General features: G+C 54.0%; 1 protein-coding gene across 2 annotated transcripts; it reads right to left on the bottom strand.

Moving 5' to 3' along the window:
- Positions 1-6,687: 6,687 nt before the first annotated feature.
- COPZ2 (COPI coat complex subunit zeta 2) lies at positions 6,688-16,621 on the bottom strand. 2 transcript variants are annotated; one of them, XM_045889061.3, is made up of 10 exons: positions 16,463-16,621; positions 15,575-15,649; positions 13,909-13,990; positions 13,305-13,396; positions 12,799-12,854; positions 12,033-12,110; positions 9,786-9,837; positions 9,132-9,170; positions 8,383-8,501; positions 6,688-7,030 (listed from the first exon to the last, which is right to left on the bottom strand). In XM_045889061.3, exons 1-9 carry the CDS (start codon positions 16,571-16,573, stop codon positions 8,430-8,432), a joined length of 657 nt encoding a protein of 218 aa, XP_045745017.1. In that variant the 5' UTR covers positions 16,574-16,621; the 3' UTR covers positions 6,688-7,030; positions 8,383-8,429. The 2 variants fall into 2 exon arrangements, with proteins under 2 accessions (XP_045745017.1, XP_045745018.1); XM_045889062.3 differs by lacking the exon at positions 8,383-8,501.
- Positions 16,622-20,962: the final 4,341 nt, after the last annotated feature.

Below are 20,962 nucleotides of genomic sequence, written 5' to 3'. Positions count from 1 at the left end.
TTAGCTCTGTGACATCAACGAAGTCATCCTTGGAGATTCACGTCCCTCATCTGAGGGTCTCTAGCTTCCTCTCCCACAACCACCCAACTTCCTTTTTCTACATCAGAGTATAAACTGTGTTCCGTGGCCCGAGCCTTTCAGCCCTTGTCTCAAGCCTTCAGTTGCCCTGGGGAGTGGGGTCAAGTCTCAAGTGTTGAAAGGTATATCTGGTTTTCTTGACAGTGTATTTATGGGGGGGGCCCCTCTTATCTCCGCACAATTGTCGCTGGTCCTATGTCCCTCATCAAGGGACGCTCTTGCCTTTCCACCAAGACGCTCTCGTCTCTCTGAGGGGGCGCCCCCCCCCACAAGGTTCTGTTCGGTCGTCTAGGGACCTCTAGGAAGGGATTCCAGCGCTCAGCACTGCAAGATAACCGCCGCCAGTAGGTAGTAGGGAAGCCCCCTAGATCTGGTCCCTGCAGGCTTTCCACCGCCCCATCCCGAGCCCAGCCCGGCAAGGAAGGATGGAAACGGGGCTTGTCTTACAGCACCATCTTCTGGGCAGACCTGTGAAAGCCGATGCTTCTTGCTGCCATCCAGAGAAGGCAGAGAACATTTTTGGTCCCAGAAGTTTTAAAAATCTCATCTGCTTCCCCGTAACCAAGTTCTGAATTCTGAACTTTTCCCAGCCATCTCTTAGGAGAGCATGTTCCAGGAGACCTCCAACCTTTTGAACACACGGCTGGACCCTCTGGAGCGGTAGGGATAGTCCTTCACCCACTGGATCCAGAGCAGCTGAGGCCAGTCTCTCCCAGTCATTTCTGTCAGTGAAGTCTTGTCTCCACATATCTACCCCATATGTCCCAACATACCCACCTTGGGAACCCCTGTCAGTCACTAAGCTGTTGCCTGGGGGTAAGGGCATGGCCTCTGTGACCTTCAGAATTTTCTTCCATCCTTAAGTTCTCCTGAATGAGGATTCATTGCAGCCAGGAGGATAAGATATTTGTTTTCAATGCCTTAAAAATCGGGTGTCTAGGGACGCCTGGGTAGCTCAGTTGGTTAACTGTCTGCCTTTGGCTCAGGTCATGATCCTGGGGTCCTGGGATTAAGCACCGCATTGCATTGGGCTCCCTGCTCAGCAGGGAGCCTGCTTCTCCCTCTGCCTGACACACCCCCTACTTGTGCTCTCTCTCTCTCTGACAAATAAATAAATAAAATCTTTAAAAAAAAAAATCAGGTGTCTAGATAAAGAGTTCTGGGTCTGGTCAAATGAGATCAGATTGCTCTGACTACTTCTCTTTCTTTCATTGTGTGTGTGTGTGCGTGTTTTCAGACAGGGGGTAGGTGAGGGTGATAAGAGGGTACCAAATATATAAGCTACCATGTAAATTTATTACTTTTTTTTAGGACCTAATATCCAAGTCATTGTCCCTAACAAAGTGGTCCCTTTGGAAGCCTTCTTTTGGAATGATTGCCTGGAATTACCTGAATTGATTCAAAAGCACCAACTCGAACGCTAAATGGAACTTGAGTTTTGCAGGTTATTTGGTGACACGATCCTCAATCAGGATGGGTGGCACTATCTTAGAGAGAGGATGAGCAGTGTAGTGAAAGCGATTGCCTTTTGTGGGTCATACATTGACCCCAAGTTCTTTTTTTTTTTTTTAAAGATTTTATTTATTTATTTGACAGAGAGACACAGCGAGAGAGGAACACAAGCAGGGGGAGTGGGAGAGGGAGACACAGGCTTCCAGCCGAGCAGGGACCCCAATGTGGGACTCGATCCCCGGACCCTGGGATCATGACCTGAGCCGAAGGCAGACGCCTAACGACTGAGCCACCCAGGCGCCCCGACCCCAAGTGCTTCTTCCCCTCTTCAATCCACATTCCGCATTGCTGCCAGAGTTCCTTGCTCAAAATACAGAGTTGATACCACTTAACTGCTTGAAAATCTCCGGTGGTTCCCTATAGGCTTCAGAATAGAAGCCAAGCTTCTTAGCTCTGTGGTTGGGGCAAATGGCAACAGCCATAGAATCAGACCAGTATGGGCTTAAATCTCACCTCTGTGCCATGAGCCAAATGACCCAAACCCTCAGGTCCCCTCAGTTATAAAAGCAAGTCTAACAACATCTACCTTGTTAGGTTGTTTTGAGGACAGTTACGTTTCTAAGGTGTACAGAGTAGTAAACTCAGTACATGGCTGTTATTCTCCAGCATGCATTCAACATTCACCCCCATCCAAGAGGAACCTGTCTTGGGAGAAGCCTCCTGTCTCAACACACCCCAGCCTCCCGCACAGAGGCACTCATCCCCCATTCCAGCTACATTTGCCCACCTTCGGTTCCTTGAACAGAGACTCTGCCTTTTGCTAAGCTAATACCATTGCTCCCTTCTTTCTTTCATATAGTATGTGACGCACCTTCTCCTCCGTCAATATTTATTATTTCAGCCTATGTGACTTTGTTCCCAGTCAAATCAGGAACTGTGTCTTCTAATTCATCTTAAATGTTCCCACCACCCTCAGCAAGGTGACTGGCTCAGAACAGACAGTTAGTAAATGTCTGTTGAAAGAATTCACTCCAGGGCGCCTGGGTGGCTCGGTTGGTTAAGCAACTGCCTTCGGCTCAGGTCATGATCCTGGAGTCCCGGGATCGAGTCCCGCATCGGGCTCCCTGCTCAGCAGGGAGTCTGCTTCTCCCTCTCCCGCTCCCCCCTCTTGTGCTCTTTCTCTCTCTCACTCTCTCTCTCAAATAAATAAATAAAATCTTAAAAAAAAAAAAAGAATTCACTCCAAATGAAAGTGAATTTTACTAGCATTATTATTATTATTTATCAATACTGCTTTTCTTACCAAAGGGTCCACTCTGGGGGACAGCGCTCATATACCTGTGCAGGGTAAAATCTATGTGTATTTCACAATGGCTCTCATTTCTTTGGATCCTCACTGAAGACGTTTTCCAGTTTTAGTTGGCAGAGATGAGGACCATACAAATGTGGATGATAGAGTAAAACTTGGCAGCCATTCGATTCTTTTCTTTTTCTTTTTTAATGAAGTATGACTTACCTACAGGAAAATACACACATCTTAAGTGTAATCTTTGAATTTTTGCCACCGCTCAGATCAAGATATAGAACATTGTTGGGCTTTAGGGGCGCCTGGGTGGCTCAGTCAGTTAAGCCCCCAACTTTTGATTTCAGCTCAGGTCTTGATCTCAGGGTTATGAGTTCAAGCCCCTAAAAAAAAGAAGAAGAAAAGAAGAACATCATTTGATTTTACAATGTACTTCAACCTTGAAATATCTCCCCTAAACCATTTTCTCCTTTCAGCCCTCCACTCCTACCCCACTGCCAAGTCTGGAGTCAATCACTTGCAAAGAAGTCTCTCTCTCTCCTTTCCTTAGCTCCTGGCTCATGGCAAACACTCAAATACTTGAATGAATGAATGAGTGTAATTCACGAATATTGTTAAATGAATGAGACCCAGTTTAGAGGGAAAAGGGAGACCTGTAGCGTTGTGCCAAACCTGCTTTGGGTAAAATTTCCAACTTTGCCTACATCAGGTTCTGGAGTGAAAGGGTATTTACTGGGAATTCAGAGGTAAGATTTGTTGTTGTTGTTGTTGTTGTTGTTTTCCCCCTCCGTAGAGTTTCAAAGGTAGATTTAGGGCACAGAAAATTTGAGCTTAGGTTGAGCTCCAGCTCATCTCCCGCCCCATCCTCAGGTCTGGCTGGCTCCGCCTTAGCTAAACTGCCTCCCAGGAAAGACACCCTCGGCCGGCAGCGGTCCAGCCAGTGAGGAGCCATCCATCTCTGTCTGGATGCAAGCCAATCCGACCAGCCCTGCCTTCCTGCCAGCCAATGGCCGGAAAGCAGGGGGCGCGCGGGGCGCGAGAGGGAGCGACCCGCTCTGAGTGGTATAAAGGGGGTCCGAGGGCCTGGCGGTACTAACTCTGCGTCCCTAGCCCGGTCTAGGTGTGGCTAGCGTCCCTTCTGCAAGCAGAGTCCCGGGGCCATGCTTCTGCGTGCGCCCTCTGCCTGGACCCAAGCCCCTGGGGTCTCGGTTTCTGACCTGCCCTGGTGCCCATTCTGCAGGGAAAAGCAGGCGCCCTGAAGTCCCCTTGTCCTATGTATACTCGAGACTCGCTGGGTCGCCCACGAGGGCGAGGAGGAGGAGAATGTAGAAAGACGGGGAGGGCCCCTGGGAATGAGAACAGACGCGAAGGCAAGGCCTCGGCGGCCGCTCCCCGCGCCCCCCACCTCCCGAAACCGCCAACTGCCCTTCCCGAAACCCGGTCCCCGGCAGACGGCGCCCCCGCCTGCGGGGTGCTGCGCGCTCCGCCCTGCGCCCGCCGGCTCCGTCTGCGGGAAAGCCGGCGCTAGCGGGCAGAGCTCTAGGCAGACGGCCAGGCCGGCCGTTCTGGCGGCGGCGCCGGGCTGCGGGCGCTGAACGGCCCGGGGGCGCAGCGGAGTCTCCGCCTCGGCCTGCGGAGAGCCGGGCCAGCAAACGTGGGATCCCCGGGAAGAAGCAGCGCCCCAACTCTTCGGTTTCCACCGCCCTCTCTGCGCTGCCCTCCCCTCGCTGCGGACCTGGGTCGGCTACTCTGCTGCAATCCGCTTCCCCGTAGTCCTTTAGCCGCAGCGGGCGAAGACACTTTCTTGTCGCCTCTCTGCGTTACTATGCCCCCTCCGCTCATTCCTCTGAGCCCGCTACAGTCCCTGCGTGGCCCTAGGTCAAGGAGCGCGGAAAAGCCACCTCTCTCCAGCAGTCCTCCTTCCCCAGGAGGCTTTGCAGAAACTGCTGCACACAGTTTAACTTTCAGAGCCTCGGTGTGCAACCTCGGTAAAATGGGAATAGCATCGGGGCGCCTGGGTGGCTCAGATGGTTAAGCGTCTGCCTTCGGCTCAGGTCATGATCCCAGGGTCCTGGAATCGAGTCCCGCATCGGGCTCTCTGCTCCTTGGGAGCCTGCTTCTCCCTCTGCCTCTCTCTGTCTCTCATGAATAAATAAATAAAATCTTAAAAAAAAAAAAAAAAAGGGAATAGCATCGCTTGGTCCACAGGAATTCAGTGAACCAGTTTGTGAGTAGCGCCGGGCCCTCCCATTCCAGTCCCTGCATAACTGGAATTGCCGGGCCTCGGCAGACGCGACCGGGTTGCTAGGAAGCGAATTTGCCCCTTCCGACCTTGCGGTCGTTTAGCGGCAGTGGATGGAGCCGGGCACCGGATAAGGCCGCATGTTTGCCAAAGTATTCCTGGAGAACTTCTCATTTCCCGTCGCTACACTGGCCCCCGAACTCTACAGCAGTTAATTGCATATCCTTTTCTCCCTTTCGGAGTTGCCTTTTTGCATTATTTACTAGAATGGGTTATGTACACAGTGCTTACAATGTATTTGTTTACATAACTATACCTTTATCATTTTCTCTAATTACAGAAGTAGTCATACCCATTACAAATATCCAATCTTAGAGAGTTTTATAATGTAGGACGTGATAACCCGCGGGGACAGCCTCCATTACTATCCAAGGCTCGCGGCTCTCCTACTGTAGAGGCTGGCAGAAATTCGTGTGCCCACGCTGGTGCGGAACTCGCAGGGCGGGTCAAGCGTGCTGGTTGCTAGGGCAACGCCCTGTTGTCCGTGTTGGAGGCCTGGGAGGATCTTAGGAGCAGGGCTTGGTCCCGCCCTGGAGGCGGAGTTAGTCAGGGGAGCGGGGAGCGCGTTTCCCATCTTTCCCTCCAGGTGGCGCTGTAGGATCGCGGATGCGGTCCTGGGGCGGGGCTCCCCGCGGTGAAATGTGCCAGCGAGGGGCGGGGCCGGGGCGGGGCCAGGGCGGGGCGTGGACCTGCGGCTGCCGTCAGAAAAGTATCGAGGGAAACGAGCTGTTCCGGGACGGACCGTTACACACTCTAGGGGACTTATGTACAGGGACGCAGGGACGCGTCAGAGAAAGAAGGAGAAACAGGAGGTTCTGGGACAGGGAGAAAGAAGGGGAGTTACGTCGCCTAGGAAGTCGCTCCATCCTTCCCGTTTGCCCCTGGCATCCCCTGCCTTTCTCTCCTCACCCTGAGGACCTCCACTCTTCACGCACAGCCTCTGGAACGCACTGGGTGTTCTGGACACATATGCGGGTTGGGGCTGGCCAGTGCTTCCTCGCGGCCAGCATCGGGCCCAGCCATGGCAAGCTCGCAGGGCTCTAGTGCCCAGGCTGTTAGCCGAGGAATTCCGCGGCACCGGACATGCCAAGAAAAACGGGCGTGCTGTTCCTCAGTTTGTCTAGAGGAAGCCTTACGCCCTTCCCTTTTGGAAGCTGAGAATGGAAAAAGTGACTCAAAGAATCCCCAACAGGGTCACCATGTGTATACCATCTTTTGCTCTCTTTTTCCCCGGTTTGCGCCACTTAGGAGTACCATCTTTTGTCTCCTTTTCCCCGAATGTGCGCCATTTCACCCATTATTACTTTTTTACAGTGCCACACACAATCATACCTAGCCCTTCCCATCACATATGGGGCCCCGTGAAATCAGTAGCACACTCCCTTCACGATGATAAATCGTCCCCTTTCTCTCGACCCCCTCCCCCATCACAAGACCTCAGGGATAGTCCTGGACACCTCGGTCCTGGGCATCCTGAAAATGAACCGCAGACAGTGAAGGAGCCCTTATCAGAACTTATACACACTTCTCAGGCCACGAGAGAAGGAGACCATTGGCAGGAGACAAAGCAGGTTTATTAGGGTTCTGGGGCCAGGGATGCCTAAGGTCTGAGTTAAGGCAGCTCAGCTGGTTCTCATGGCCCAAGGGGCAGGCCAGGGCAGTGAGAAGGGGTGAGTCAGTGCTGAAGCCAAATCTTTGCATCTCAGAGTCCCTGGCCAGATACCTCAGGAGTTAGTTCTGGGAGGGCTTAGGGATACAGAGGGGTCTCTCCTGTTCCCTGGGGTCTTTGAGCTTTTGCCAGGATTGGGGAAACGCTCTGGGGGCAGGGAGCCCTGAATGCACAGCCTTCATTTCAGTAACGACCATTTAATTTGTTCCTTGGCAGACTGAAGAACCTGGAGGAGAGGGAATAAGGTTGCGAGAAAGAATTGGGGGGTGGGGGGGTGGATATCAAGTGTCTCTAAGTGTCCCTGCAATCCTCTGTCACTAGGTGGCAGCAGCTCATCCGTGCTTGGCTTGAGTGGGGCCAGGCAGTCCAAACTGGCTGCAGCTGGCTCCCAGCTCAGGCCCGAGCCTGCCTGCCCCGCCGTTCACAGTTCCCGCGGTTGCAGCCAGGGGTGTGGCAGCTGGCCCGGTCTCCCCTAGGCCGTGCCATTCGAGCGCCCGCCCAGTGCCACGTCTGGGCAGAGACTAGGCCCAGGCCAGTCACTTCCTGTGCCCAGACACCTCGGCAGCCCCCTAGCTCTGGCCTGGGCTGCCAGTGTGTCCTCAACACCCCACCCCAGGTCGCTGCTGATGTGGCAAAGGGGGCCAAGGGGGGCTGGCCCAGTGCTGCCTTGGGACACCTGCATTCAGATGCATTCATTCTCACATCCTGCTGAGGAAAAAGCCTCCGTCCGGGACTTAGACAAATCCATACAACTGGGCACACGCAATGCCGACATGGTGGGGACCCCAGGTCTGTCTTTCAGATCCTCTCTCCGGCCATCAAGCCTCATTCCCCTCCGAAGAAGTCCCGTCCTACGCCGTATGTCTCTTCCTCCTGCAGTCTCCCTCCTCTCTCAGGGCAGCCCGGCCCTGGGTTTCTCCTGCTTCTCCCAGCCAGAAACTAACCTTCCCCTCATTTCATCTCCCGTTCACTAACTACAACTTCCTTGGTTCTTCCTCAAGAATTCCATTAAAGTGCTATGTCTTCAGGGCACCTGGGTGGCTCAGATGGTTAAGCGTCTGCCTTCGGCTCAGGTCATGATCCCAGGGTCCTGGGATCGAGTCCCACATTGGGCTCCCTGCTCCTTGGGAGCCTGCTTCTCCCTCTGCCTCTCTCTCTCTCTGTCTCTTATGAATAAATAAATAAAATCTTAAAAAAAAAAAAAAGTGCTATGTCTTCATTCTTTCCCCCTTTGGAAAAAATAGGAGCTGGGCTAAAAGTCTTCCCTGCATTAGCTCTCCTAATTCTCCTAGGAATGCTGTGAGCAGTGTCCCATGATCATGTGAGGCCCAGAGAGGTTGGGTAACTTTCTGTAGGTCACACAGCTTGCAGGCCGTAGGGTGGAACAGACACCCTGGGATGACTCGCACCAGCACCTGTGTTCCTAACTGCTCTGCTCATTGCTCTCCAACCTCTTTCTGACCTGAAAACTGCCATGAGGCCGCCTTCATCCCAGCGAGGTATGAGGAGGCCTGGGGAACTGGGAGGAGGAAGAGGCAGGGTGCGCAGCAAGGGCAGTAAAGGAAGTGGGCACCACACCTGGGGCTCCACGTGGGATGGCTTGGCTCCATCCCCTGCCTTAGCTGTCACAGCAGGAGGTGGTTAGTGCACTGAGGCAGGAAGCTCCATAAAAGCAGGATTAGTCTGGGCAGAGAGACCTGTGGGCAGACAGAATGGAGGTCAAGCAGTGGGCCTGACAAGCAGGAAGTTTGCACAGCTGCGGAACCAGTCAGGCCTCAGATCCAGGAACCTGCCCTCCGCCCACCCCCCACCCCCCACCCCCCCGCCGCACATGCATCCCAGATAGGACCGTGCAGGCGGGGATGGACTTTTCCACAGCCAGGTCATTCAGGGGCAAGGGGACAAGTGGTGAGTGGAGACGGTTAGGGGGTCCCTTAACACTCCAGCAGGAACCCTAAACAGCATGGGGTGAGAGGTTAGAGAAAAACTCCTATTTGGTATCCTTTCTGGGTTTGGGGGAGCATCAGGGGCCTCAGTCCCCAGAATGCTTTGGGGGACAAGGGACCCCAGTCATCTCCAGAGTGGTAGCTCGCCCTGGGGTTTGGATCCAACTACCCCAAGCCAGGCGATGAGGCAGGCGCGCATCACTTATGAATACCCAGCTCTGCACCATGACTCTCCAGGAGAGGGCCCATCACCGCCCCATCCCTTCCCTCCTGCACCGGTGACTTATCAGCCTCGACGGCCCCCCTGGGTCCCCCTGGGAGGCTCTGCTCTCCTTCCTCTAGCCCACTTCCGGCCAAGGCAGACAGATGCAGGGGGCCTACCTGGGCCACACTCTGTTCGGTCAGGCTGCTGTCATCGGCCTGCAGGGAAGCAGTATCAGAGGGCGGTCAGGCCAGGGGAGGGATCGGGTGAGGAAAGCGAGGTGAACGAAGGGGGCTTTGGAGGGCGGGGGGAGGTGATGCAGTGCTGGGGGGACCCAGAGTGCACCCGTATCACCGGTGAGTGGGAGCCCTGCAGCTTGCCACTCGGAAGCCAGGCCCCCGGGGCCCAACTGTGGATGGGTGCATGGACAGCAAAGGCACGAAGGGGAATAAAGATGGGAGAAAAGGTTTCATCCAGACACGAGAAGCTAAACTAGGCAGGGAGGGTCTCTCTGTACCCCCACTCTCCAAACTCAAGGCCAAGGCAGCCACCTGGTGTCTCTTGGAGAGTTTCTTTCTTTCCCCACTCTACTTCCCACTGGGGAGGATGGTGAGGTACTTGGTGATTCTCCAGGGGGGGAGAGGGCAAGAGATTTCTTTTATTCACTGCCACCCCTGCAAGTGCATCCACTCAGGACTTGCTTCTACTAGAGGAGCGCGGGTTCCTAGTCTCCTGGCCTTGGCATCGCCTGCACCAGGAGGAAAGGAGGCGAAGAGGGTGGGATGGGCAGCCCGGGGGAGATGGGAGTCAGGGACACGCAGGAAGACTCTTACCCTAAAATTCACTTTCTGGATCACTTGCTGAGGGTCGCTCTCCAGAATCACACTACAAGATGAGAGAGAAACCAGGAGGAAAATCAATGACATGACTCTCCCTTCTGCTGCCTCTCCCTGCCGGGCCCCTTGCCTCCCTTACCACATCCTGCAGGTGTTCCCTCCAGGGTACCTTCCCACTGATAGTCCTCAGCCAGGACTCTCCCTCCCTATGTGCGCCCTCAGCTTTGATTCCTCTATGCTTCAAACCTGATGGTCACACACACTTGGTTGTCCCTGGTCAAAAGCTTTGAAATGGGGTGAGGGCAGTCCAGTCTAGAATGATGAGAGTGTCAAAAGCAGAGACTGAAAAACTTTGAGCTCTTGAAAGTGCTCTTCACGTTCCGGATCTAAGGATGAATTCAGATGAGGTGAAGGAAGGGAGGGCCCCTGGGGACCCCATCCTGTCTCACTAGGATTCTATGCCACGGGGTCATGCCGTACAGGAGGGAAACAGAACACTTAAAATCAGGATCTATCGGGCGCCTGGGTGGCTCAGTTGGTTAAGCGACTGCCTTCGGCTCAGGTCATGATCCTGGAGTCCCGGGATCGAGTCCCGCATCGGGCTCCCTGCTCAGAAGGGAGTCTGCCTCTCTCTCTGACCCTCCCCACTCTCATGCTCTCTATCTCATTCTCTCTCTCAAATAAATAAATAAAATCTTTAAAAAAAAAAAATCAGGATCTATCTTCCCTTTCGATAGACCCAAGTACCAGGGCTTCTCTTGGTTAGCGGCCAGTCCTTCACCATGCAGTGGGGGTGCAGGGGAGCTTTTGCGGGTATGTGCAGGGCTGCGGGTGGGAGGCCTGGTCACTGAGGGTGGGACAGGGGCAGGGGGGGGGGATTGACTGAATGCTCTTCACCCCATGAGGCTCCTCTAGGGCAGAAGCCGAGTTTTTCTTTCATGCCAGTCCCAGGGGAGTGAACAGGTATTTCTCGAGAGCCTCTTCCAGGCCCCATCGCTGGGGCACCCAGCACCCCTTCATCAGAGATCCTTTCATCCATAAAGACAGGAGCATCCCAAGCCAAGGCTCCCGTTCAGGCCCTGTCTCAACTGACACTGCCCCAGTTTTCCTTAGAGGGATACTGAGCTCCTCAGGGGGCAGAGACTGGGCCTTCTGGGGGTACAGGCCTGGAGGCATACAAAGCTTACATCCTCCTTTGCACACCTCTTCCAAGGCTTTCATTTTGTATTTATAATAGTGTGTGTGTGTGTGTGTGTGTGTGTATTCCTTGAAGAGGATCCACAAAATTGTATACATTTCAGGTCCTACCAAGGCTGGTCTTACCCCACTCACTTTGGGGTTCGGGCAGTTAGCACAAGGTCTTGCTGCAACAGGCATGGGCGGGAGAGGGAAGGAGGGGGGAGGGAGGGAAGGAGGCGCCGTGCCCCGCTCCCAGAGTGTCCAGTGTCGTGGAAAGAGCACAATCTCTGGAACCATGCACATGGCGTTTGATCTTGGCCCTGCTCTTCCCTAGCCTCGGGACCTTGGGCAGGTCACTTGAATCTCTGAGCCTCTGATTCCTGTCTATAAATTGGTTGTTATGAAAGAGGCACGTCTTTCTCTTATCCTTTGCCCTAGAGCCAGAGTTCTTTTTCTCCCTCAATATCATCCGAGATGGAAATTCACTACCCAACCCTTCTGGGAAGGGCTCCCAGCTTCCCAGGAGTATCCGAGCGCAGCAGGAGGAGGTGATGTTCATTGGATGAGAGGCGAGAGGTGGGAGGCGAGAGGCGTGAGCTTCACCTGCCTCACCTCATTTAATCCCCACACCGGCTGAGGTAGTCCCCTTATCCCCATTGGAAGATGAGGAAAGATGAGGAAAGGTCATGCATCTAGCTGATCTAGGTTGGGATGGAGCTCTAAGAGCGGGGGTGTGGAGGCAGCAGGGAGCTGAATGGGGATCTCCCAAGGAGAGGCGGGGGCCTGTCCTGCCCCTTTCTCCTGGGCACTGGAGATCAAACCATGTCCCCAAACCCTGCCTGTTCAACAGTGGGCCATCGTTCGACATGTGATTACTTTGTTTGCCTGACTTTGGCTAACGCAGAAATCAACCTCCACCCTCATGAGCCGTGTGGGGGAAGGGAGGGAGGAGTTGGCCAGAGAGCCAACAATGTGCTTGGTATCATCTAGAGCTGGTGACCCTCAAAGGCACCTCCCGCTGTGAGTGTCCCGGAGCAGTCCCTCTTCTCTCCACCCGCTCCTCACCCGCCGTCCACAATCTCGTCCAGTACCAGGAAGGCTCCATCCATGTTCTCCAGCAACCAGCGCTTCTCCACATTCTTCCTGAAGGCAGACATAGCTCCTGGACCTCTCCATGGCCAGGAGGAGCTGGGTTTCTGCCTGGGTGAGGCAGACCCTCTCTCTCCACCCATTCCCCCACCCCCACCCCAAGCACAGGGAAGGAGAACGTCAACGGCAGTGAGGGCAGCGCCTATGCAAGGGATTCCTGAGCTTAGGCCCCCCTTTGCCCAACCTCCCACACTCGGGGCATCGACACTGCGCCCACCAAGTTACCCCTAATGCATTTCATAGCTGGGTTAGACGTTAAAGCTGTACTATAGTTAATTGTCTCAACTGTAGATATTTATTTTTGGACTATCCTGGTTTGGTTTACCCAGGCTATGTTCACTGGGACAGACACCAGGTAACTGAATGGGGGTGCTGTGAAAACATCCTGAGCTTCAAGTCAAAAAACCTGAGTTTGAGTCTCTGTTCTGATATAAACAGACTGTAACCCCAGGCAAATCACCTTGCTTCTCTGGACCTCACTTTCTGGCCATAACCTGATGTGGCTCTGCTCTGGGTGACACCACGGTGGTCCAGTAAAGGGCAGGGGCCTTGGAGGAGAATGCTCTGGCTCCAGTGTTAGTCTTTTGGGGACTTCGTGGGGAACGCAGAGGAAGGGTCCTGCCTCTGCGATGTATCAAGGCCTGGGGGGTGAGGGCCTTGGAGGGCAGAGGACCTCACTCACCTTAACACATGGCTCAGGGACTCAAACAGGCAGGTGAGAACAGACATGAGCATCAGCTGAGGATGGGTGGATAGGGGAGGAGGAAAACAAGAGAGCTTGAGGTTGAGAAGGCCAAAAGGAGCATTCAGAGCCTACCTGTGTGGGCAGTTGTCCCTCTTCAGAGAGGACAGGGCTAGAGACTGACTGCAGCTTGACCCCAGGGTGCCTCCCGGTGCATGGGCTGAGAAGTACTGGGGTGCCCCACTGTGGGACCCTGAGGGCATCCTTCCCTGGTGATATTTAAGGAAGAAACCAAGGCTCCCTACCCGGGATTTCATTTCTGGTTCCTGAGGAACCTAAGAGGCATCATGGATATGTCCCATCCCAGAAAGACTCATTCTGGGTGCTCCCCAGCCCCAAGAGCCTAGAAGGAGGAGTACCAATGATAAGCCTTCAGAACCCAGCTTCTACCCCAGAATCCAAGCTACGGACAGACCCTCTTTGTCACCCCAACCTCCTGAATTCACCTCATTTTCGTGGGAAGAGCCCACCACATACAGGAAGAGGTCAATGCTGCTCTTGTAGATGATTGTCATGCCCCCGAAAAATGCAATCTCACCTAGAAATGGAGGGGGCTTTCAGGTCTGGCCACCTCTGCCGGGCCCCTCCTCCCGATCTCCAGCTCTGCTTCTCTCCCCCTTCTTCCTTCTTCACTTTCCAAGGAACCCTTGAAAAGACTAGCACTAGGCACACCCCCATTAGGCTACTCTATTTCTGGTGACTGTCTCGTTCTGAGAAGTCAACAAATCCAGTACAGGGTGACCTTCGGTCCCCCTCCCACCATGTGCAATGCCTCGTTCCAGCCTCAGGCTGGTGGGGGACACACAATGCCATTGGCCTCTTCCGCTGAGAGAGAGGTCTGGGTGTGTTGGGGGGTGGAGTGGGGGGTTAGAGAGGGATCGGGAGTGAAGGTTCCCCAGAGGAAGGGAGAGGAGAACAGCTGGGAGGGAGAGGAAGAAGGAAAGGGGATGGCCTGTGGGTATGTATGGCCGACAGGGATAGATGTGTCCAGATTGAGAGGCTGGCCGTGTGCATCTGAGAGCTCTGGGCAAGGAAGAGGCGGCCACTTACTGTCAGTCCGGCTGGTCTTGTTGAAGACATTTTTCTCGAAGGCCATCTGCTCCTTCAAGGAGGGGAATGTCTCATCATAATACTATGAGAAAGGGAAGGAGAAGGGGTGATAACTTTTCCATAGGGCCTGGCTCCTCCCTGGATGGGAGGTGCTGGCCAAGCAGAGCCCCGTCCCCTGTTTGTGGCCCTTTAGGCCTGTGTGCTCACTGTCTCCCCATAACCACACATTTTAAGCAAAGGAAGTCATAAAAAGTCGAGGAATTTTAAGCCCTGCTTTTGGAGTCCTCGCCTGATTTCCTGGAGGCTTTTGTACATTTGGCAGATGTTCAGTGTGCTAAGGACTGGGGTGGTCAGTGGGTCACCCTGTTGCTACAGGAACCTGAGTCCACAGGAAAGAATGCAGAGCCGGGGTGGGGGGGTCCCTTATCACAACGATGACAATCACAGCAGCTTTGTTATCCCCATTATATTGATGGGGATGTGGAGGTGTGAAGAAGTCAGGTAACCTCCCCGACATCTTGCAGTTGTAAGGGGCAGAACCAAGGATGGTCCGACTTCAGACAGGGTTGTGGTGATGAAGACTACATATCAAAGGGAAAGTTCCTGGCGCACACCGCATAACTAGATGGATGCTTTTTTGTTTGGGTGGGTGAGCCTCTTTCTGTGACTCAGTGTCTTAAACTGAACATGGATGGGTCCTGCAGGGAGGAGGCCCTGGAGCCTTGGGCATGGCTGATCCACCTCTGATCATCTGCTGGAGCAGAGTGTGATCGGCTCAGCTTTCAATTTTCTGGATGTGGATTTTGCCGCTTAGTACCCCATCTGCAGGCAAATTAGTAGCCTCCCTGCTTGGCCACTGCTGTGGTGAGCAAGCTCATTTGAATATCAGGAAGACAAAAAGTTTCAGTCCCAAACAAACAAACACATCTAGAATGCATTTCATAGTTAGTTTAGATGCCATAGTCCTACTGTAGTTAATTGTGTCCATGATAGACATTTCTTTTCAGATTATTCTAGTTTGGTTTACCCAGGCCATGTGGGATAGACACCAGACAACTGAATAGTTGGTGCAATGAAAATCACCCTCCTGAGCTTCGAGTCAAAATACCTGAGTTCAGATCTGTGTTCTGATAGTAACACTCGTGACCTTGGGCAACTCGGCTAGCTTCTCTAGACAACATTTTCTTCATTTGTGAAAGGAGAGAGCGGGATCATATAGTCTCTAAGATCTTGTCTGGTTCTAAATTCTCAGACTCCTCAGACTAAATCCTGAGTGTTTCCCAAACTGTAGAAGAAAAGTGGAGGTTGCTTATATAGAATATGGGGACTAAGGCTCCTGGGTCCCAGACTCAACACTCCCCTGACCTCTCAGGAGGTCCTTCCGTGCCCAAGGTCCTGCTGACCACTGGAAAGAATGATGAGAAGACACTTCGGGGAATGTGAACAGAAACAGAGGTACCACACTGCCCCCGCCCCGGGGCCAGCAGTCTGACAAGGCAGGAGGATGGACAGAATGACCTTTGGAGGGGTCTAAGCTGAGTTGCTCTGAGTCACTGAGCCCCCAGTGGGGTCTCTCCTGAGACAGGAGAGTCAGCTGGGTGGGGACTTCTGTTCTTGGGGCTGTAGCAGTGTCCTCAGGGGCCTTCCGGTGAGGGTGGGAGGTTACCTTGGCCAGGAGGCGGTGTCCGTCATTATCTAGGATGAAAACAGCCTTGATGGTGTAGAGGGAAGGTTCCTGCAACTGACACCAGGGGAGAGCTCCGTTGACTCCTGACTCAAGGCAGACACCCTGCCATTGGCTCTATGGCCTCTGCTGGCCCCAGGAGACCATCCTCAGGGTCCAGCCACCCCAAAGGTCCACAGCTGGTTCTGGCCCACCCCTGTGCGGCACGGGCCAACTCCGGTGCCTGCTCCACTCCCCGCCAGATGTTCCACTGCAGGCCCCGGGTGGGCGCTGTGCCCATTGGGTGCAGAAGGTCCGTCCGGGCCCAAGTTCTGTCATGCACTGACTGCTCCAGAGCCCGAGTCGGAGTGTATCACAGAACCTGGGCCGGGGGGACAGCGGCGCCGAGCCTCCTCCTTCCAGCGGACCCCGGGCCGAGGCTGGACCCGCGCTCTCGGCGCGCCCCCAGCCCCCTGGCCCGGGGAAGGGGGCTCCAGAAGCCCCGCACGTCAGCCCACACCCCCCGCCCCGTGGAAGCTCGAGTCCCGGGCGGCCCCGCCACTCCTCAGCCCTCCCAGCGGAACCTCGGTCCACCGCCCCCCCCCTCCCCCGCCCCGAGCTCTGCCCATCACCGCTCCGAACCGATCCAGAACTTCAGTCCCACGCGCACTCGAGCCCGGCCTCCTCGCGGGTCGGCGCCCGGAGAACTTTTTCTCCCCTGCCCTGGCCCCGGGCCCCCTCCCCGGGCGGTCGGTGGGGGCCCCAAATTCCTGGGCGCGGGCGCGCGAGCGGTGAGTTGGCGGCCCCCCGCCCCCCCTCCCCCGCGCTCTTTCCTACCCACCCCAGCCCGGCTCCCGCCGCCCGGGACCCCGGCGCCCTCCCGCTCCGTACCCGCAGCCCCGCCGGCTCCCCGGCTCGAGCGGGCGGCGCCGGGCCCCCGGCCTGGGCCGCCGCGGCCCCCTCCCCCGGGTGCAGACGTGGCCAGGCCTCCGGCCGCTGCATTCCGCCCGCCGCCCCGCGCTGACAGCGCCGCCCGCCGCCCCGCCTCCGCCCGCCCTGCCGGCCGGGCCGTCCCCCGGACGCCGCGGCCCGTGCTGTCCCCGCGGCCGCAGGCCTCGCGCCCTCCCCCTCTGCCCCGCTGTGCGTGTCTTCCCTTCTCCCCGTGGCCCCTTCCTGCCTCTCGCCCTCCCCGCTCTCCCTTCCCGCCCACTCCGCCCTGCGCCCCGCAGCCCAGCTCCCCTTCCCCCGCTGCGCCTTCCCCTCTCTCCTCCTCCGCGGCTCTCGGTTCCACGGAGTCCAGAGCTCTCCGAATCCTCGCGCTGCCCCGGGACCGGCCCGGCTTTCCCCTGCCGCCTCCCGCCCTGGCCCGTGCATCTGGTTTGCTGCGGGGTCCGCAGGCGGTCCTGGGGCCAGCAGGAAACACACGCCAAGGCCGGTTTTGTCTCTTGACTCCTGTGTTCGATTCCTCGGGGACAAAATATCTCTCGGCATCCCTCGGGTCTCGGGACAGGTTCTGGGAGTGAGAGCAGACAAGAACAGTTCTGGGGAGACCCCTCTACGCAGAAAAGTTTCTCCCACTCCTCAGGAAGGGAGCCATGGCCCAGAGACCCCTCCCTAGAATCTCCCAAGACACAGACAGGACAATCTGGGGCAGGACAGATGCCCCACCGATGGCGTCAGGCGTTGCCATGCTTTGGTTTCTTTGGTTGGAGAAGACCCGAGTTCAAACTTTCACTTCAGGAGACTTCTCGAGACCAGTGGGAAATTCATATTCGGAAGGTACAAAGTTAAGGGTCTTTGCCCATTTGCCCATAACAACACCATGCGTGTGTTTTACATTTAAACATTTACAGCCATTAACTAATATAACCCACACCTGTGAGATAGGTCCCATCATCCGTTTGTGTGACCATATCAGGATGGTACAGCTTATAAAGACTGTAGTTGAATGGGGGAGGGGAGCCGGTTTCCGGCTCAACATGGCTTCTCCCTTCTCCTCCTCAAGGCCTGTTCCGCTGTGTACCACACTCTCTCATCCAGATGATTCCTGAGTGGGCTCTTCCTCCGCTGACGAAGGTCTTCTTGCTCTTCGAGGGTCAGCTTCATCACCAAAGGGAACCTAACCCACGGGACCTAACTCGATAGGTCTCTCCTGTCACATTCTCTGTCTCAGCTCTCTACTTATTTCTTACATTGTACCTTTCTTAATCTCGAGATATCATCTTTACTGAGTTATTTACATACAAATGTGTACGGTCCGTCTCCCCACCAGACTGAGTCCTAGGAGAACAGAGATCATGTGTCCGTCCTGTTCCCTGTGAAATCCCTGGACAGAGCCTGGAGAGTGACAGGTACTTCAAAGGATTTGTGAATAAGTAAATGAATTCAGGATGAGGAAGATTGTATATAGTCACAGACTACCTATTTTAAATAAAAATAAAAACGTATTTATCAAACTGTATTTTATGTGCTGTACAAATATTGAGTGCTTACTGTGTACCAGGTACTTTTCCAGTTACTGGGATAGAATAGTAGACAAAATAAACAAAATCTTCGCTTTCATGGAACTTATATTCAAGTGTTTTGGTGTGTGTGCAGGCATTTCTGTGCAAATCAGATAAGCCACAAATGAATAAGATAGGTATTGTGTGAGTTGGTGATAAATGCTATGAAGAAAAAAGATCAGGAATGTGAGGGGTTGGGGAACGCAGGACAATGCCATTTTCGTTAGGGTCATTTGAGAAAGGTGACATTTGAACAAAGAACTGAAAGAGAGCGAGCCACACAAGCATCTGAGGAAAACATCTGCCGAACCTCTTTCTATGATGATTTAGAAGACACATCTGAATCTTCCTTGCAGGCTATCAGCATTATAATAGTGAACATGAATCAACACTATTTGGTGCAGTAAGGGGAAAAGACACAGTATTTTATTTGTTTGGAGTCCAGATCATCAGAAGTTATGGCAATGGTCATGCCGGCTCGGTATGTAATAAAAAATACCGATTTGATTATTTTGATGCCTTAATATTTTTGTCAGCTAGTTCACTTTTAGCTCATATTTACAAGGACAGATCAAAAAGCCTCCAGGGGGCATTTCCTAGCCTCTGTTTGGCATATGGTACCCACAGTGGGAGAGGGTCAGCTTCCAGAAGGCCTGGGTTGATAGGGGACTTAGGGAGCCCGTGTGGCTCCACGGGGGAGTGGGGGTGGGGGAGCTGGTTACAGGAGAGTGGGCATAGGCATAGGGTCTGGGATGAGAGAGAAGGCCCTGGAAGGAAGCGTAGGAACCACAAGATCCTCCCCACTACCACCTCTACCACCTTGGTTGTTGCTACAGTTATAATCACTGGGATCTCTTTACATGCTGTGGTGAAAAAGTAAATTCAGAGACTTCAAGGTAACTTTTCCAGAAAGGGATTCTCCCCAGGGATGGTTCCTCCTCTAAAGTCGAGAGCTCAGGACTCTCAGCAGAGAGCTCAGGACTCACTCTCTTCTCTGGGCTCCCAGCCCAGGGTGCCCCTTTAATATAAAATATGTAAAAATGTAAAAATACTGGCTCAGGGAGCGCAGTGACAGGACAGTGTCTTCTCCAGAGGACTGTCCCAAGGGGACGTCACAGCGTAAGCCTGGCAGCACCTAAGCAGTGCGCAAGTGCAGCAGATGAGAAGCAGCTGGAGAGGCTCCCTGGAATGAGGAAGCCAAAGCTGTGTTCAAAAAGAATGCAGCCTTGTGCTTCCCCGCTCTCTGCTCCCTTGGGGGTGGGTGCGCTGGGGTGAGGGATGGGGGTGAGGGGCTGCGTGAATCTCTAACCAGCTGGAGTCTGCGGAGTAGCGGGACCCCGAATTGGTTCTGACAACTAAACACAGGTCCCTGCCCTTGGGAGTCTCCTGGAGGCTAGTGATTCACATGGGTTCCCCTCTGGGTCTTGGTAGATCTTGGAGGTGAGACCATTCTGTTTCCTCTGACTCACTCTCCTGCTGCCACATTTCTGTGCTGTCCTAGGATTTGGGCATCTGTTCTTGTGTGACAAGAAGAAACAGCTCCCTTGGGTAACAGTCTCTCTCGCTCCTTCTTGCTATAATGTCAAGAGGGGGAGGTGTGTGTGGAATGAGAGGTGTGGATGTGTGTGCTTGTGGCATCCTCCAGAGAGAAAATGAAAGCTTCCCTGCTCTGTCTGCAGGATGAGTTTCCAGCTGATTATCCTAAGGACAGCTCTCATTTCTTTCAAGGCGTTTGGCTTTCTCTGGGATAATAAGGTTGTAGGGTGGGTGGAGAGAGAGCTGGGCATGAAAGGAGCCTCATGCTTGGTTTTACCCAGGCACAGGTGGGTTTAGACACAGGTCTGATTTTTTTTTTTTTAAGGAGGCTCCAGGTCCAACGTGGGCTTGAACTGGTGACCCTGAGATCAAGCATTACATGCTTTACCAAATGAGCCAGCCATGTGCCCCATGGGATCTGATTTTTAAACCTTGTGAATTTGTATGTCATCTTCATTTAGCTCAGGAGGGCCCAACAAGTAAGTGGGAGAGCCAGATTTTTGAACCCAGCTCTGAGTCTGAAACACCCACTCTTCCCACCTCAGGATAGCACCTCCCTGAAAATTACCCAACATTGTTGGGGCAATGGGGTGAGGCGTGCAGAATGGCTGAACTTCATAAATTGTTACCAAAACATGAATGAACAATGAGGTGTTTTCATTGGATAGTTCAAGGAAGGGGGCATTCCAGGACTGAGAAAGACTATATCCTAAAATCAGGTGGTGATTCTAGTCTATGCTTATGTATTACCACTGCTGTTTTCTTTTAATATCTATCTATCTATCTATCTATCTATCTATCTATCTATCTATCTATCTATCTATCTATCTTTTATTTATTTGACAGAGAGAGACACAGCGAGAAAGGGAACACAAGCAGGGGGAGTGGGAGAGGGAGAAGCAGGCTTCCCGCTGAGCAGGGAGCCTGATGCAGGGCTCGATCCCAGGACCCTGAGATCATGACCTGAGCCGAAGGCAGACGTTTGAGGACTGAGCCACCCAGGCGCCCCAACCTCTGTTCTTTTTCTTTTTCTTTTTTAAGGGAGAGAGAATTTTATTTTATTTTATTTTTTTAAGATTCTACTTATTTGACAGAGACACAGCGAGAGAGGGAACACAAAGCAGGGGGAGTGGGAGAGGGAGAAGCAGGCTCCCCGCTGAGCAGGGAGCCCGACGCGGGACTCCATCCCAGGACCCCGGGACCATGACGTGAGCCGAAGGCAGACGCTTAGCGACTGAGCCACCCAGTCACCCACTGCTGTTATTTTTTACCCAATTTGGATTCTTGCTCCAAGCTAGCGATTCTCTACTTTGCACGTAAGAATCACCTGAGGAGGGGCGCCTGGGTGGCT

This window comes from Mirounga angustirostris, unplaced genomic scaffold, assembly GCF_029215605.1.
Source record: "Mirounga angustirostris isolate CCGP_5_RB_7025 unplaced genomic scaffold, mMirAng1.0.hap1 SCAF_17, whole genome shotgun sequence".
NCBI classification, from domain to species: Eukaryota; Metazoa; Chordata; class Mammalia; order Carnivora; family Phocidae; genus Mirounga; species Mirounga angustirostris.
The sequence above is the reverse complement of the archived record's forward strand: the minus strand, read 5'-3'. Positions and strand labels throughout refer to the sequence as shown.

Excerpts from the sequence above, each read along its gene's own strand:
- COPZ2 (XM_045889061.3), bottom strand. The coding sequence starts at position 16,573 with ATGCAGCGGCCGGAGGCCTGGCCACGTCTGCACCCGGGGGAGGGGGCC. Across the intron at positions 13,397-13,908 it reads CAAGACCAGCCGGACTGACA|GTGAGATTGCATTTTTCGGG; the intron begins GTAAGTGGCCGC and ends CTCCATTTCTAG. Across the intron at positions 12,111-12,798 it reads TCCCTGAGCCATGTGTTAAG|GAAGAATGTGGAGAAGCGCT; the intron begins GTGAGTGAGGTC and ends GTCTGCCTTCAG.